This window comes from Setaria viridis, chromosome 8 (genome assembly GCF_005286985.2).
Source record: "Setaria viridis chromosome 8, Setaria_viridis_v4.0, whole genome shotgun sequence".
NCBI lineage: Eukaryota > Viridiplantae > Streptophyta > Magnoliopsida > Poales > Poaceae > Setaria > Setaria viridis.
In genome coordinates, this window is record NC_048270.2 from 3,183,543 (window position 1) to 3,202,008 (window position 18,466).

The window sequence follows — 18,466 nt, forward strand, 5'->3', positions numbered from 1 at the left end:
GAGATTTTTTTCTTGCAAAATACGATACAAAAGCAGACGCTCGTATAAACGTAGCCACATTCAATCCTATAAAACACACATGCAACCTTACCCTTATTAGCACATCCAAGAGACTGAACCGGCAGATCTTCGAGATTAAAAAAATCACCACTAGCACCTCGTTATCAATAGGCACGTCGCCTACCACTGAACAAATAGCACCAATTAAGTCCTAGAATAAATTCATGAAAACACGAGTATTTGTGCCGAGTCGAGAACTTGAACACTGGTTGGCAGATTCCACCACAAAGGACCTTACAAACTGAGCTATGGCCAATTCACGGTGGTTATTAGAGAAATTGAAGTGAATCGATTGGCGCTTACTGTACTAGACACACGTGAAGAGCTGCATGCCTCGCGGGTTCCTCACCCCCTCAGAAGACATCATCAACAAGACAGACCATGAGATAATCGATCATGAAGAGTATCTTCCAAATCGAAGAGGGCATGAAAGATCGAACAGGAGCAGCGCAGGAAACAATCAATTGATGAAGAAACCAAGAAGACTAAGGGTGTGTTTGGTTTGCCTGTATCATTTGGTTCCTGTATGAAATGGTTCAAAATAATAATGATTTTTTTGTTGGTTGGGTGAATTGTACCAACTCAATGAAGTCATCTACTTAATATATTATTCTATTAATAGCAGTGAATCAATAGTACAAGTAAATTGGTTGAACCACACCATCCAAAATTTTCATGCATGCATCGTGTAGTGCATGCAATCAAAGTATCAAACACACCCTAATTAAACAAGCAAACACTGTTAATTCTTTAGAGCTGAACAAGCAAAACAGGCTGGAACGCCATCAACGCAATCCGATCCAAGAGCACGGAACAGAAAACTTCAACTTTTCACACCTCATGCTACTCCACGTCGAGTATAGATTACTAATATCTTTTTTTTTTACCTGATCGTTGTTCCGGGCTTCGCAGACGTGGAGCTATGAGAGGGAACCTTCGGCCCTGGTGGCGTTTTGAATTTCATCGGTTTGGTTTTCCCTTAATTTATTGTGAAGACTAAATGAGTGGAGTCGTCGGATGTCCCACTCCCATCCGACCAAATATGTCTAAACAGACGTAAGATATTGTATCTCCGGAAGCCGGCCGCAAGCCAATTCAAACCCACCCTGCAACTTGCGTACTATATCACTATATGAAACACTCTTCACCCCAGTGGGCGCTATGAAATTGGGCAAGTTGGACACTTTCAGTTATAATTGGTACTTGAGTTAAATTCATTGACATTCCTTAATTAACTTGTCACAACGTGTCATCTAGATCCATGAATATACAGATTGTATAAGAGCATCTTTAAACTTATTGCGGGGTGCCTGAACTCGCAGATCATACAAGTGCATCCCTAAACTTGCTGGAAGGTACCATCTAGGTACACAAACTTGCAAGAGGGACTTAGTGTGAGTTTGGTCTCCAGAACCGATTGCTCCAATTAAAGAGGTCGAGGTGCACGCAATATGGGAATTCGCGTATGAGCCGTTAGTTCTTAAGATCGGACTCCTACATATGTTCTTGCAAGCTTATGGACCTAGATAGCATCCCAAAACAAGTTTAGGGACATGTTTACGCAATCTGCAGGTTCATAGACCTAATGGCACCCTGCGACGAGTTTGTGGATGTGGTTCTGTAACCTCGTGACAAGTTTGAGATCCACCAGTAGATTTTACTCTTGGCGATTTTTTAAGTCACCGTACCTGCATGTGTATACCAGTAGAAACATTATTTGTGGCCGGAAGCAACCTGCAACTTGCATAAAAAGGTAGACCACGTCCATGCAACCCTTGGCACCTACAGTCAACGGAGAATTTTGGTTAGGAACCCTAAAAAATTCGTAAATAACGTCTGTCCCCTCAAGTCCTTACCAACTCTTCCGGCGATGCATATATAGCACTTCCACGCACTATGTGGCAACAGCACCCCTAGTAGTCTAGTAGTTCAGAATTCAGAAGGCAGTCTATACCAGGAGGATCAGCCGCATCGCGGGTTCGCCCACAGGCAAATTCGTATAAGGTAAACGGGACCATGGACCATATATGCGGGTTCGGATGCATATATGGACCATGGGGCTCTACGCACCTCTCATCTGTGGCAACGGGACTACTAGTCTAGTCTCAAGTTGAGGAGCAGTCTATAGTACAACGAGGAGCAGCCGCATCGCGGATTCGCGGTCGTCGCCGCTTCCACTCCAAGTGCCAATTCAATTCGTAGAAGGTAATTAACGTTCCTCCTTTCCGCTCCTGATCTTCTTTGCTTCCAGTATGTACTAGCTTGCTTGAGTAATAAAACTTAATAGCAGGATGGCCGTGTGCTGTTATGATGAAATATTAAGAATGTTATTTTTTAAAAAACTTAAGAAGTTCTTTTAACTTATTCCAGTATATTTTTCACTGCACTCAATAATACATACTCGTGCTCGTGTTACTTGCCTTCGCACTCTGGTTTGTGGTACTAATAATCTTCAGTCTTGTCCTCCTTCACAATCACAATAATCACTCCATCAGCTACGGTTCAACAGCGCAATTGGCAAACAAACACAAACAAGCACAACGCTAAATAAAATAATCTCAAATTAAGATGGAACCAGGATGAATGGATGGCTTGTGATTTTGGATGAATTTAGGCCAAACAATCAGGCCAAACATAGTTCACATGGGTGATATATTAATTTGCTTAAAATGAGAAAAAAGGAGAGACAAAAAAAGCTTCGGGTTTATTTGACCGGAGGGACTTTTGGTCATGTGCCTCGATCGTACGTGATTGGCCTGAGTTTTTTGGGCTTGTGTGCTCTGTATTTTGGACTTCAATTGGGTCCGGGGAAATTCTATATTACTTTCCTAAGTTTTTTCTTGATGAAACGTCTTAATCTTTGAGATCCATCCTATAGTAGATAGATGGTTAAAATATCTAGAAAAAAGATAGATGGTTAAAATAAGGTGGAGGAGCATGTCAATCATGACTATTATCTGATCTTTGTAAAATATTTAATTAGACTATCTAAAATGTTAAGTCAGGTATTGTTGAATTAGTTATAAGAAAGGTTGAAGTATACGTGTGAGCAAGCATGCATACATACCATCTAACCCATGAAATGTTAAGGATTCATAAGTGTAATGGCTAAGCTAGATGGGTCTAGTGGATCTTAAACCTAAAAACCCTAAGGGCCGTTCGGTTCCTAGGGAACCGTTGCCTGGAACGATTCCTAGTCAGATTGCTTGCTAATTTATATAACCTTTGATCAGCTGGAACGATTCCTGGATGGATTTCAGGCTAACAAAACGGGCCCTAAACTAGCTATAGGAAGCCATATCGGAGCCCCGGGTAGATCTGTTGGTGTTTTAGACCATTTTGCAGCAGGGGTCATACAACAAGCGCCATTGGTTCTGTCCTCAAGTCCACTCGCAACTCATAACAGAAGGATGCCGGGGTTAAATACTCTGACCGGCCTTCTTAGGATTGACTTGCTCGTCGACCGGTTGATTAGACGCCCACACAACAGTTCGATACACGGTACCGGTATAACTTTCTTCGACAAATTGCGCTCGGGGTGCAAAATTATCTAATATAACCTGCCGTGAGAAAATCATTTTTGTTGTGCAGAATTATATACAAAATTAAAGTGCCTAAATTACACACCGAATTAAATATTAGCCCAAACTTTGGTTTCTTAGCCCAACAAGATAAAAAACACAAGCCGCACCTGGCTCAGTCTGATTAGCCTCCCAGCCACACACACGGACTTCACTTGGGCCTGCATCCTCTGCCCACGAGCGCCCGAGGGCCTGCTAACACCGAAAGATCTCAACCGTACGGTGACTAGGGGCTCTGCCGCGCTGCGTCCATTCCTGATCAACGACTCGCATCGCCTGTCCCTCGAACAAAAACCAGCACACCGGGTCACCGGCTCCTCTCAAACCCTAATTCATTCCTTCTCCTCCCCTCCATTCTTTCATGCGAATTGATAGCGGTGGCGCTGCAATGGTGGTGGTGCAGCGGCTCTTCTCGCCGGCACGCACGTGCGGCGAACTCATGCTGCACGTGTGCCTCCATCGAGGTGAGCCCTGCGTCAAGTAGGCAGCATCGTGCGCTGGCTATGGGCTCTGCCGTGCTGCGTTGGCGGGGCGAGCACATCTCAGGCGCGGTGGTGGACGCTGGCAGCGGCTGACAACAACGACGGCGAGCCACCTTTCATGGGTTGCTTCTCCTCCGGCTGTGGAAGATCTGAAGCCAGACGCCGGCACAACGCGCGATGGTCTGTTTGATTCGAGGCGCTTGTGACGAGCTGACTGCAACTCAAGTCCGTCGAGAAGATTAGAAGAATGAGGACGTCCACGAGCAGCAACACTCACCACACACGCACAATGCATTCCCGTCAACCAGGTAAGTCCTTAGAGCATCTCCAACGACTTTGGTAAAATTGGGGATCAAAAATTTGTTTTAGGTACAGGAGAGAGAGGATTTTTATATAACTCTTATACACTTGTTCTGCCTCTGGGAAGGAGGGGAATCGACGAGCTGCGCCGCTTGTTCTGCCTCTGCAAGAGCGGCCACTAGAGCTCGGGAAGGAGGGGAGCGAGGCAGCGGCGCGCCGGAGGCGGCTGCGGCCGCGGCTGGCGGCTCGTGGCGCTACGTGGGACCGCGGCTGGAGGCGCTGCGCGTGGTGCCGGCGAGCAGCACTGCTGGGCCTGCGGGGCTTGCCCGCACAACGGCGCTCGCCCCTCGAGATCCTCCGGCGGCCAAATCGACGAGCCACCGCCCACAAATCGTCGCTGATTCGAGGTCAGTAGGACATGGGATGGGTGGTGATGAAGGGGCTGCAGGAAGGGGCTCGTCCCCTTCCATGGTGGCGCCGGTGATCGGAGGCAGGAAGGATGGCGGCGGCGTAGGGAGGGGGAGGGTGGCGATGGAGGCGGCGCTGAAGCTTCAGCCTAGCGGTTGGCTCTCTCGCTAGTGGAAGGAGGAATTAGCCATCCGCTCTTTTTGAATTGGTATATTTGCATATTGGAGTAGCCTAAAGATTTTAGAGATAGCAATCCATATAGTAGTATTGTTGGAGCCGTTTTTTAGGCATTTGGTAGGTTTGAGGGATAGCCATCCAATATAGCAAATCTATTGAAGATGCTATGTGCTACGGTTCTGATTTTGGTATTTACTCGAACGTGGGGTTTCCCTTTTTACGAATATGAGATTATTTTGATTTCTCTCCTTCAACTTGCTGATGTGCATTTAATCTCACGATTTGCTAGCCACTTGCGCATAATTTGGGCGAATTTGGTACTAATTGGTACACTTGAGCACTAATTAACCATAGTTAAGATCTAATCTGATCAATTAAGCAGTAACACATCCTAATTGTGAACAAATAGTTGTAACCGATGCTAATCTTGATTGATTAACAACAATTAGTCCTTAATTGCATGTAATCAAACACAACAGCTCTCGGTTTTTACCTTCGTTGACGCACGCGTGATAAAGGTTCTTGGAGTGGACTTTGGCCTCGTCCTGCGTCATCCCTGTTGGCACCGTGGGCTCTGTGAAGGACGGCAGCTTCGCTATCGCCTAATGGATGGACCACAAGTTTGTTTGCCCTTTATTTTGAAACTGTAGGACAGGAAACGGGTGCATGATGTGCGGAATTTGGGGCGCGTCTAGATATCGCTAAACCTATATTTAAAATACCCACCTATATTATCTTCATCTAAATTACCCATAAATATCATTTAAAAAGTAATTTAAAAAACTTTTTTAAATTTGTATCTAAATTAACAACTTATGTCGTTATTAAAAATAACCTTAAGTAAACACCTAAATCTTAATCTAATTATCCGCATGTTCATATACAGAAATATCCAAAAGTAAACCAATACTTGATTCTAAATTACACATTTATGTTATTGTTAATATAAAAATAATAGGTTAAGATATATATGCACGATAAGTGTTACCATGTAGCCATGGAAGAAAGAGATGAAAAATACTAATTTTTATGGGAAACACAAGGTATGGAGGTGCGATAAAAATGAAAAAAGTATGACCGTGAAAAAAAGTGTATAAGGTAATTACTAACTAAAATCAATCCCAAGTGAATAAAGATAAGTACACATGTATATAAGTATTATGTTAGAATATTAAATAAATGAGAGAGACATTAGTAGGTAAATAATTTTAATTATTAGCTATGCCGTCTAATTTTTAAATAACTTTCTAATACAATGACCCTTAAAACTATTAGCATGTACTGGAGCTGGAGCACAAGTTGTTAGACTAGTAAACTAAACACTAGTAAAATCAGCATGTGATGGTTCCGCTCCATCCCATCAAAAAATCAAACACTACCTACTCACTTCCCAAGCAGTGATTTAGTTCAAGCTATATATTGTTTCTAGCTTTATGCCAAAATATTATAAACTCATTATTTATCCAAACCCTTATGTACTAGTACAATGCCCATGCTAACGCTACGGCGATAGCCAAGACACTATATATTATTTTGAAAATAAAGCACAGAATGAGATAAAATAAAATTCTTGCCAAAAGTATATTATATCGTTTAAGAATAACATCTTTAGGAATGTATCTCCTGAAACCATCTTTCATTCTTATTGTATCTCAACAAACTTGGTTATTATACATTCCCATCTGTATATGCATTATTATGGCTACAGAACAAACTTAGTTCACAGTACAACACAGAAATCAATTTGCCTTACTACTACTATCGCTGAGTCAACATATGAACTGCTTCAAGAATTCAGACTCCATGAGCTGGCCACGAGTGTTAACTGACAGCTTCAACTCATGATCTGCAAATACTGAGCAGCTTCTAAATTTTTTCTCCAAATAATGATGCTGTCAACTCATGGTCTGCAAATATTGAGCAGCTTCTAAATGTTTTCTCCAAATAACGACGCAAGAGATCATGCAAACAACATCTGCAAGTAAACAGTCAAAGCATGCATGCTCATGGTACTGAAAAGATGTTTCAATTTAAGATCAATCAGTATGGTAATTAGTAAGACATCTGTATATATCTGAGAAAAATATATACAATTTTAAAATACATTGGAAAATATATACAATTCACTTATATAGGATAAATTTAAAAGGCAAGGAAATAATGCCATGTAGCTCATTCTTGTGGTCTGCACAAATTCTTAAAAGTCACACAATTGGGACGTAAATAATGTAAACTGGAATGAACAGTATATCCCCAAACGCTACAGTAATATTTGATAATATAAATAAAAAACCAGAAAAACATTTTCTTGAAGTTTACACAATGCAAAATGCCGTACTTCATGTCAAGCCAACATTCAAACAATTTACATTCAATATTCTTTAAGTTTACTCGCTTTGAATCTTCCTGCACGAGGAAAATACATTAAGGGGTGATTAGTTCCCTGCAAGCGGTCAAACCAAGCTCGCGGGATGCAGGCAACGCTAGATTGGTTGCCTGATCCTGGGACCGGGTCAGGCTCGCTACATGCAAAGGCACTCCCGTGGCCAGGCTCTGGAGAAACGTGGGAATCGGTTTCCGCCGGGCCTGGCTCGCCCGGTGCTAGAATGAGTCGCTTCGGCGAGCGTGTGAGGAGAAAAGGTTGCTACACGTTAGCAGGACAGTGAACCAATCAAAATCTCCACTGAACCTGGCTACCGGATACGCGAAGCAAACAAAGCGGTGTTGCACCTGGCAAGCCTGGCCAGCACAGGCCAGCATCGCTACTTGGTGGGGTGGACATAGGAAACAAAAATTTGGTAGAATTATAGGGGTAGAGAGGCACTAGCTACTTGAATGAGCTTAAACTAATAATTAGCTGGGTGTGGGCAGTTAGCTGGATAGTTGTTAGCTAGCTAGCTGGGAGGTATCAGTTAGAGCTAATATTAGCTGGATGGCTCTAGCTAGGTGGATTCAAGCCCCTGATTAACGTACATATAATGAGCAAATTACTAAACGCACATTGGGATTTGTCAAGAGGGTGTGGTAAAGGGAAGTACTCCGTACCCCGTACTAAAAAAATTCTAGTCTCTACGCTAGCCCCATGTCACTAAGAAATTAAATTCGTGTGCTGCAGTGGAACACGCCATGGGAGATGTGAAAACCACTGACCCGAGGATGTCCAAGGCCAAAGTGCGGGTCCGTTTCATAAAAAAGGAGAATGGGCAGCTCAGCTATGTGTACACGGGTACAATCAACACGTTCATCGGTGAAAATCAAGTCGGGCGCCACCAGGTGAATGGTGGGCTTGAGTATACGGTTGCGGTGCCACATGGCAAAGTGCTTAAAACTTCCATGACGAACGGCCAGGTCAAGAAATTTCTCCAATTTGTTCATGGAAATACTCAGAGTAAAACTCACGAAGTCGACGACCAAAATGTTGTTGAAGTGACCGTCGAGTGGGGAAACATTGAAGCGACTCATCAGCCGGGAATTGAAGTGCTCAGTCACCCAGTGGAGGTAAACATTGAAGAGAGAGGAAATTTCTTATTTGACACTGAAATATGACTCGATTCCTTGATCCTGAAAAGTTTTTCTTTCCTAATTGTCACCGACTTCTAACTTTCACTTCTTATTTAACATTTCCGACACTTTATTAGTTAAGTCAGATGAAACGATCTCCAAATCACATTCAAAAATCATGAAACTTTTGGTAGTGATGAAACAAATAAATATGAACCCATTTTTATTTTGAATGCATTTAGATGTATGATTTCAAATTAAAATTGACCAAATTAGGTTACTTTTATAAATTATCTAAATTTTTATGGTACCAAAAAAACTTGTAAAATTATATGAAAATAACTAATATTTCTCACATCAGATGTAGTAACTTATTAAATTATTTTCTAGCAAAACTTATATAGAGAATTACGAAGAACTGTAAACTTGGGAAATTTTAGAAGAACCTTGTAATTCTCTATGTAACTTATGATGGAAAATATTTTTATAAATGACTACATCTCCATAATTTTTGAAAGTATTTTCATACAATAAAAATTCTCTATGTATGTTTTTAAACAAAATGGATTAATCTTCATTTGTTCTATTGTCAAAAAAAACGTTTCATGAGTTGTGGAGGTGATTTGATGGTTGTTTTATTCGACTAAAGTGACAAAAGTGATGAAAATGTCAAATAAGGAATAAAAGATAGAACTAGGTGTTATATACAGGGCAGAAAATTTTTCAATGTCAAGAAAGGAATTGAGTCATCTTCTAGTGTCAAATAAAGAATTTTCTCTTCAAGAGATTAGCGGCCACTAGCTGCTACCCCAAAAATAAATATATCAGCGGAATAGCTGATTTTTGTCCTTGATCTTTCAGCTTAGACTCATAATTCTTTATTAATTATTAAAATGATTGTTTCAGTCTTTAAACTTCTCCACACATATCAATTTAGTCTTCCATCATACATGTTTTGCCATGTGGGTACACCTCATCAGCAACTTAACATCCAATCAGTTATGGTTCGTAAAATAAAGTTATTATTTTTTTCTATAAATCTATTCAAAGTTGGAGGAATTTAACGTAGGGCTTGAATTTTTAAAGGAGGGAGTGCTTGAGTAACTGAATCGAAATTCTGTTTTTTAGGACTGAGTTAATCCTATTTAAAATTGAGAAACTAGTCCATCTAGCTCGATAGGAATTATAATATTGTGCGAACAAATACTATCATTTGGAGAGCCTTGGATTTATCATACATGCGTAATAATCTCTTTTTGTGAAAAAATTCTGTAGATAGAAGCTATGTTTTCTTTTTGTCATCTTTGTGTGTGTGTGAACCAATATATATTACTAGAAAATACGCTAAAAATAGGGACATCTATATTAGGCTGAAAAAGCATGTTGATAGAAGTGACATGGAATAAGCCATTGAAGAAAAAATGCCAAAGATTTTCCATAATAGGCATTTACATTTAACAAATATTGAATTTCACACATGCACGACATAAATAAGTTTTGGCATTGTGGTTCCCTATAGTAGCGAACGGGCCTTTAGCTGAGTTGGATAGATGGCCTCAGTAGCACTCCTCAAGTCTTGGGTTCGACTCCCCGTGGAAGCGACTTTCAAGCTAGGGTTAAAACAATTCCCTCATTTGTCACTATAATCAAAGCACATGTCAAGGTCCGGCCCAGATCATAGCTGTGATTGGTTTGGGTCCTCCTACTCGGGGGTAGTTGCAGTGGTCGTCAGCCTAGTGGTAGTTTCACAAGGGTTACGGGCCCTTGTGTAAATGTGGGGTAGAGGTTTGGGGATTTTCTCGGCTTGTGTGAGAAGATCTTTTCTTTAAAAAAAATTTGAAGGCTATCTTACCCCGTAGGTCGAGTGGTTCCCTGTAGTATAAAGTGGATGTTCTTGTGTAGCCGTTTGTACCTTGCATTCAGAGGGTAGAAAGGTTATTTTATGAACCATAGCTCATGGACGAAACACGTAGGAGGAAAGACTAATTAAACTGAGCCGTGTGGAGAAGTTTGAATACTGAAATGGTCGTTTGGGTAGCTGATGGATAAAACTGAGCCTTGTCGAAAGTTTAAGGACAAAAACAGCTATTTTTTTCGAACAATAAAAACAGCTATTCTGTCAAAGATATTTATTATCACCTTCCTTCTTGTTTTAACTAAATTCCCGTTATACAGGTCACAACGGTGCCTGGCTTTCTAACTGTAGTGTACACCATCGGAGATGCAATGTCGTTCACTGAGTTTATAATGGTTCTACGTCGCATCCTCGCTGACCACAAAGACCGCGAGGACATCTTGGACAAATTCTCAATAAATCTCTCCACCAGCCGACAACACCCAGTGCTCACTAAGCAGCATGCTGAAGAACCTCCGTGGCTTCACGTCAAGCTGCAAGTGGCGAGGAGGGCGATAACCCTAATCATGCGGGTTGACAGCTTATACGTATGTGGCTTCATGGACCAAAATGGAAAATTGTACAGGCTTATCGACAGCAAAACTGCAAGCGAAGCCATTATCCCTCGACGACACCATAATGATATCGAAGACCTAGATTGGACCGTCAGTTACAAATCCATGCTGGGAGCCACCGACAATGAAATTGTGCACAAACTGACCAACGCGGGTCTGGGTCGTGACTTCGCTATGAAGGCCGTGCGCAGGCTGTCAGGCCCCAGGCACCCAAATGATGAGGTGACTGGTATGACAAACGGCAAGCTGGCACTGGGGGGCCTGATCGTCCTGGTCTGCGAGTCCGCAAGGTTGAATCCTCTCCACGACTCCTTTGCACGTGGGTGGAGCACCGGCGAAGGATTCAGTGAGGAACTGATGCGTAAATACGTGTGGGGCTATTATGGGAAGACGTCAGGCAAGCTACGGAAGTGGAAGAGTGAAAACTATGCCAACTTGAATCCCATTCCGCAGCTACAAGCCATGCACCTCGTGCTCAACGCACCTCCACCTAAAACAGAGGGTAATGACGATGGCAACCCTGATCCTTCCACATCTAGCGATGCTGGCGGTAACGCCGGCAACCAAAACAACAATAACGGTCACGCCGGCAACAATAACGGTAACGCCGGCAAAAAAGAAGGTAATGACGATGGCAACCCTGATCCTTCCACATCTTCCGAGGAGGATGGCGATGCTGGCAGGAACTCCGACAACTCCAAAAACACCGGGGAGGCTGACGACACCCTGGGCCATGGCCGACCCCTGGTGGAGCTGTTGGCCGTGCGTGCCGATCTAAGGGTCGTTGGCACGAAAATCATCGTCTTCGACAGGAAACGTGGCCAGATCATCTACAGGCATGCGCAGCAAGGAGAAGAGGTATAATATATCATGCCTAATGTCTGGTATCCATCCATATAAATCTTTTCACATCCAAGCATGCATATATATTATATTAATCAATCAGTGCTTGCATGCAGGGAACAACGGAGGATTTGGTGCTGACTGGACCCTACAGAGGCATCTCAGCGTACGGGAGCTTCACCATCAAAGTTGACATCCCAAACGCCGATCCCGCCAGATTCGAATGGGATTGCTATCTCCCCCGTAACGCCAAACAAGTGGATGCCATGGAACCCTCCTACGGCGACATCAAAGCTCCGAACGGCAGCAAGGTAGCAGAGGTCACCTACGCGGTGATGTCCAACGCCCTGGAGGCCACTGTGCAGGTCATGCTGAGGCTCAAGGATGGGCACACTCTCAATGACGTCCATGGTGAAATCAAAGCGCGCATCGAGGGTTTCAAAGTCGGTAGCATCCTATTCAAACAGACACAAGGGGCAGGTCAGTGTTTCTCCCGCGACGGCGACTCGTTCCTTCTTCAGCTGGCGAGGAATGTGGTTGCGGTGCCATGTGGTAAGGTGCTCCACATAGAGGTGGACCTGAAGATGGAAACTCCCAACGGCCAGGGGCCCAAGCCTTTGAAAGTTGCTCTCAAATTTGACAATGGAACTTTGAGCCGAAGTAGCCCAGGCGACAACGGCAACGAAGTTAGAGTGGACATCGCCTGGTACCCGGAGGTAAACATTGAATAGACTAGCGAGCAGAGCACTAGCTGCTGCACCGGACATGCATGGAAGACCATTTCCACTTTCTCCTTTTTTAAACGAATAGTCATGTCCTCCATTTGATCTATTATTATATTATACTACAGATCTCACGACCAAGTCACCCACCGGAGCAAACCAGTGAAGAGATGGGCGAGCAGGAACCAAGTCACCCAGTGGAGGTAATAGTGACCACTATAATAGTTTCTTGGACCGAACTTTGATGAGATTTACGATCTCTTTCCTTCTCTTTCCTTCTCTTTTAACTAAATTTCCGTACTGCAGGCCAAAATGATGTCTAGGCGTGAACCTGATTTGTTGTACACCATCGGAGATGAAGTGTCCTTCACTCGATTCATAATGAATCTACGTCGCTTTGTCGCCGAACACCCAGACCAAGAGGATATCTTGGAACGCCCAGTGCTCGCCAAGCAGCGTGCTGAACAACCGGCGAGATGGCTTCACATCAAGCTAGAAGTGGTGGAGGACAAGAAAACATTGTCGACAACCCTACTCATACGGGATGACGACTTGTACGTCCATGGCTTCATGAACCAGGAAGGAGTTTGCTACGAGCTTCTCGAAACCAAGGACAGTACTGTCAATATGATCCCAGAAGATGAATACAATCCCCACCCCCTATACTGGGGCCTCACATACAACACCATACTGAACGTCCAAGATGGCAGTGAAGCCACGGCTAAACTGGTAACTGAGGGGCTGGGCATGTCCTTCGCGATTGAAGCTGTGCGAAGGCTGTCGAGCTCCACCCACCCAGATGTTGAGGTGGATGGTGAGAAGAGCGCCAGGGTGGCACTTGCGGGCCTGATCGTCGTGGTCTGCGAGTCCGCAAGGATGAATCCTCTCCGCGACGCTATTGCAGGTGGGTGGAGCAACGGCACGGGATTCACCGAGCAACTGATGGATCGTTATGTGCGGAAATATGGGGATATGTCACGCAACCTGCAGAAGTGGAAGATTAGTAACTTTGATTATTGGCCGCACCCCATTTCGGAGCTACAAGCCACTCGCCTCGTGCTTAACACCCAGCTACCTAATGTTATTTACCCCCATGCTGGCCGCCCCCGAGTGGAACTATTATCCATACATGCCGACCTTGGGGTCGTCGGCACGAAAATCATTGTCTTCGACGGGAAAAGAGGCCAGATCATCTACAGGCACAGCAAGCAAAGAGAACAGGTACTGTGTGTGTGTGTTACATCAACATTTTCACATCGTTCAAGCGACGATATTTAAGGGGGTGTTTGGATAGCAAGTGCTAAATTTTAGCACATGTCACATCGGATGTTTGGACACTAATTAGGAGTATTAAACATAGTCTAATTACAAAACTAATTGCACAACCCCTAGGCTAAATCGCGAGACGAATCTATTAAGCCTAATTAATCCATCATTAGCGAATGGTTACTGTAGCACCACATTGTCAAATCATGGACTAATTAGGCTTAATAGATTCGTCTCGCGATTTAGCCTAGGGGTTGTGCAATTAGTTTTGTAATTAGGCTATGTTTAATACTCCTAATTAGTGTCAAACATCCGATGTGACAGGTGCTAAAATTTAGCACATGCCTCCTAATTAGTGTCAATCAGTACATGAATGCAGGGAACAACGGAGAATTTGGTTCTGACTGGACCCTACACAGGAATCTCGGCGTACTTGTGCTTCGCCATCAAAATTGACATCCCCGACGCCGGTCCTATGGTATTTAAATGGGATTGCTATAACCCCCAGCACGCTGCCCAAGTTGACAAACCACCCATGAGCCACGATATGGGCAACATAGCGAAAGTGACCTACGCAGTGATGTCCAACGCCCTAAAGGCCACTGTGCAGGTCAAGCTGCGCCTCAACGATGAGCACAGCGCTGTTGGCATCGGAGGTGAAATCACCGCGCTCATCGATGGCTTCGAAGACGAAGAAGACAACAGGAGCATCCTCTTCAGGCCTGAAAAGAGGACGTGTCAGTCTTTCTCCTCTACCGACAACGACTCGATGATCCTTCTTCAGCTGGCAAGGAATGTCCTTGCTGTGCCATATGGTACGGATCTTCGCATAAAGGTGGACCTGGAGATTGAAACTTCCAACAACCAAGGGATCAAGAATTTGAGAGCCGACCTCTGCATAGCCAATGGAATTTTGAGCCAATGTCACGTAGTCGATGGTGGCGAAGTTGAAGTGAATGTCACATGGTACCCACAGGTAAACATCGAGGAGATTAGACCGCACTTGTTAGTCGCTTGCATCAAACATTCAAGATCTTTATTATCACTATCCTTCTTCCCTTAACTAAGTTCCCGTACTGCAGGAAGAAATTACGTACGAGCATCAACATGAAGTAGTGTACACCATCGGAGATGCAAGGTCGTATCGTGGGTTCATAATGGCTCTCTGTCGCATTCTCACCAACCACCCAGACCATGAGGGTATCTTGGATGGTCCCGAACACCCCAAACTCTCCACCCGACAACACCCACTACTGCTCAGCGACCGAATGGACAGGTGGCTTCACATCAAGCTTCAAGTGGCGGGCGAGGGAACTTCAGTAACCCTAGCCATCGGGATGGACGACTTGCGCGTCCATGGCTTCACAAACGAGAACGAATATCGTCTTTGGTACCGCCCTGAAGACTACAAAAAGTGGTTGTCATCTCAAGTAAATCTACACTGGGGCTACGGGTACGACAGTATATTGGGTGTGAATTCCCATGAGGGAATCGTGGGTAAACTGGCCTCCGAGACCCAGGGGCTGGGCAAAACCACCGCGGTTAACGCCGTGCGCGTTCTTTCACGCTTCCACCCACATGTCCACCTAGGAAAATTAGAGGCGGGTGGTGATAAATACTACGATGCCAGGGTGGCACTGGTGTGCCTGAGCGTCATGGTCTGCGATTCGGCGAGGTTGAATCCCGTCCTCAAACACATCGAAAGTGGCTGGAAGAACGGGGCGGGACTCACCAAGGAACTGGAGGGTTACATTAAGAATTGGAACCGCATATCAAGCGCCCTGCAGGACTGGAAGGAAGACAGCTACCGTACATGGATGAAAGATGAGCGACTAGAGAGGATCGGAATCAAGAGCCCAGAAGATGCACTGGACGTCGTTCACCTCTGCTCTGCTGAACGGATGCGTCGGTTTTGATGGATCCAGCAGCCTATCTAACCTGGGCGGAACCGTGCGTGTCGCTCCGCCAAATCAGGTTACCTGTATCCCCCTTTTTTTTTTTGACATCATCATGCTTGGCCCCTGAATGTTTCTCAAATCAGTTACCCCTTGTGTTTACTCTTCTTTTACAATATGATATGAATCATGACCTCCAGTCCAGTCTGTGTGTGATCATTTAAGCTAGTGTTTGCTTTGATCGATACTGTAAACCGACAATATAACAAACAGATGCAAATGTAAACGGTGTTTTGGTTCAGCATGGAACGAACGGTATTTGGTTCACAATAATACTTGTCATCTCTTTGTCCTAGCTGTTGCAATCTGCTGGGTCTATGTCCTCATATCATTCTTTTGTTCCGAACTATCAGTTGAAGTTTGCAATCAACTTTCTCTTCCCAGCTATGCTTCGATACTTTTTTTCCACTTGTAGTAACTGGATTCCGGTTTTCATTTTCAAGTGCACAAGAAGACCACTGTAGTTCATTTCCCCTTGTAGCTAACTGTTTGGCAATTAGTAGTAAAAGTTCATCAACCCGTGCTCCCACGCGAGCTAATAATTTTAAATTTAGACTCACTAACTAATAATCAAAATTATTTATGTACGACTCTCTTATTTATTTAATATTCTAACACAATACCCCCGTTGTGATTGACATTTGATTGATAATTATTCTATACACTTTTGCATCCGTATTCATACTTTTTTAACTTTACAATGCGCCTCCGTACATTGTGTTTAACATGAAAATCATTATTTTACATCGCTTCCTCCCATACATGCATAAATGGTCTACACAGTGACACACATCATGCATAAATACCTTAACTTAGTATTTCTATATATATCAAAAATAGCAGAATTATCATATATTTGTTTACTTTTAAATATTTCTATATAATAAATATGAAGATAATTATATTAGATTTAGATGTTTATTTTGGTTATTTTTAATAATGAAATACGTCGGTTATTTAGATAAAAATTAGAAAGACATTTTAAGTTATTTTTATAATGATAAGTATGGATAATTTAGATGAAGATTATAGGGTTACTTTAAATTATTTTTGATAACGGCAGTGGTGGGTAATTAAAGATATCATTTAGGGATTTACTTTACAATATTTTTATAATGGCAGTGATGGATATTTTTTTGAAAATATAATAGACCATTGGCTATAAATATGATCCTTAGATCTATAGGATTGATACTTGGATGTTTCTTATTTTTGTGAGAATTTCTAGTACTTATCTTTTTTCCTAGCATGTCTTGTGAAAATTAATGCGGAGTCTCCAGTTGAAAAAATGAGGGTACATAGTTAACGATCAAAATTGTCACCTTGATATCTCTCTCTCTCTATCTCTCTCGCTCTCATTTGTTAAATATTCTAACACAATACTTATATGGATATATAATTATTATCTTCAACCGATTGTGATACACAGTAATTAGTAATTACTTTATAATGTTTCCATCCATATTTATAATTTTTCTTTTTTCACTGTGCATTGCATATATGTGCTTGAATTTTTTAATAAACCCTAAGTTTGAGCTATAATTTAATACGTAAATATATATTCCAATCACATCCACTATATACTTATAAATGGTGATACATATCATGTCGTATATATCTTAATTATTATTTTCTATACCAATAATGTCAAAAAATAGAAAATTTAGAATCATATCTTGGTGTACCACTCGATCTATTTTTAATGATGAAGGTGATTTGGATCCAAAATTTTAATAATGGCATGTGTGGGTAATTTAGATGCAAATTTAAGGGGTTAATTTAAGATATTTTTAAAATATTAGTGGTGGGAAATTTAGATGCAAATTTAGGGGGTTATTTTAAATTATTTTGAATAATGGCATTAGTGGGTAGTTTAGATGAAGATTAGGGGTCATTTTTGTTTATTTTATATAATGGTAGAGGTGGGTAATTTAGATATAGATTTAGGGGGTTAATTTAGACTATGTTCATAATGGCATAAGTGGGTAATTTTTTATAAACATAATAGATATGATGGCTATGATGATTTAAGTCTACCGAATAGATGGCTAGATGTTTCGCTTCTTTGACAATTTTAAAAAGAAGTCTAGAGCGTCCACCTAAGATCCTGGTGGCTTCATGTGGAGGCATCAAAAGGAATCTCCAATTAGTAATAGTAAGATTTGTCACCGGTTGTTGCTGATTCACCATTCTCTTGGGAATCGCTTGTGTTGTACTCTAATGGCAAAATAGACATTTTCATGCTCAAGGGCCAAGTTCGTCCCTCAAAGGATGTGGCATACCGACATGGATAGCCATCTAGGACGAAGGTTGAGATTGAACTCGAAAATTGAAGTTGGAGGACTGGATTGACCTAACTGAAAGTTGAGGGATGAACTTGATCGTCGGCTAATAGTTTAGGGATCAAATCGCCTATTTTGCCTACTCTAATACGTACGGTTGGATTCTCACTCACCATGCGGATCGCGAGGACATCTTGGACAGCCACAACTTGTTAAATGTCTACTCCACCCGAGAACACCCATTGCTCCCCAAGCATCATACTCAACCGGCAAGGTGGCTTCACATCAAGCTGCAAGTGAAGCAGGGCGAGGGACAACCAACATTGTCAACAACCCTAGTCATGCAGGATGACAACGTGTACATCCTTGGCTTCTTTACTAACCAAGATGTTCTGCACAAGCTTCTTGACGACGACGAGA

At 42.7% G+C, this 18,466-nt stretch overlaps 1 protein-coding gene across 6 annotated transcripts; it reads left to right on the forward strand.

Moving 5' to 3' along the window:
• The first annotated feature begins 1,945 nt into the window (after positions 1-1,945).
• On the forward strand, positions 1,946-16,059 carry LOC117866166 (uncharacterized). 6 transcript variants are annotated; one of them, XM_034750312.2, is made up of 9 exons: positions 1,946-4,431; positions 4,551-4,830; positions 8,124-8,506; positions 10,685-11,836; positions 11,938-12,537; positions 12,672-12,746; positions 12,850-13,764; positions 14,189-14,785; positions 14,892-16,059. In XM_034750312.2, the coding sequence occupies exons 3-9, from the start codon at positions 8,135-8,137 to the stop codon at positions 15,723-15,725; spliced, it is 4,545 nt and encodes a 1,514-aa protein (XP_034606203.1). In that variant the 5' UTR covers positions 1,946-4,431; positions 4,551-4,830; positions 8,124-8,134; the 3' UTR covers positions 15,726-16,059. The 6 variants fall into 6 exon arrangements, with proteins under 6 accessions (XP_034606203.1, XP_034606201.1, XP_034606202.1 ...); XM_034750310.2 differs by lacking the exon at positions 4,551-4,830 and having other exon boundaries at positions 1,946-2,265; positions 4,017-4,431; XM_034750311.2 differs by lacking the exon at positions 4,551-4,830 and having other exon boundaries at positions 1,946-2,265; positions 4,045-4,431.
• The last annotated feature ends 2,407 nt before the right edge of the window (positions 16,060-18,466 follow it).

What these genes read in the sequence shown, in the direction of transcription:
- LOC117866166 (XM_034750310.2), top strand. Translation starts at nt 4,371, where the DNA reads ATGAGGACGTCCACGAGCAGCAACACTCACCACACACGCACAATGCAT. An exon ending in AATGCATTCCCGTCAACCAG is followed by an intron (nt 4,432 to 8,123) that starts GTAAGTCCTTAG and finishes CGTGTGCTGCAG; the next exon opens with TGGAACACGCCATGGGAGAT. An exon ending in ACAGCAAGCAAAGAGAACAG is followed by an intron (nt 13,765 to 14,188) that starts GTACTGTGTGTG and finishes ACATGAATGCAG; the next exon opens with GGAACAACGGAGAATTTGGT.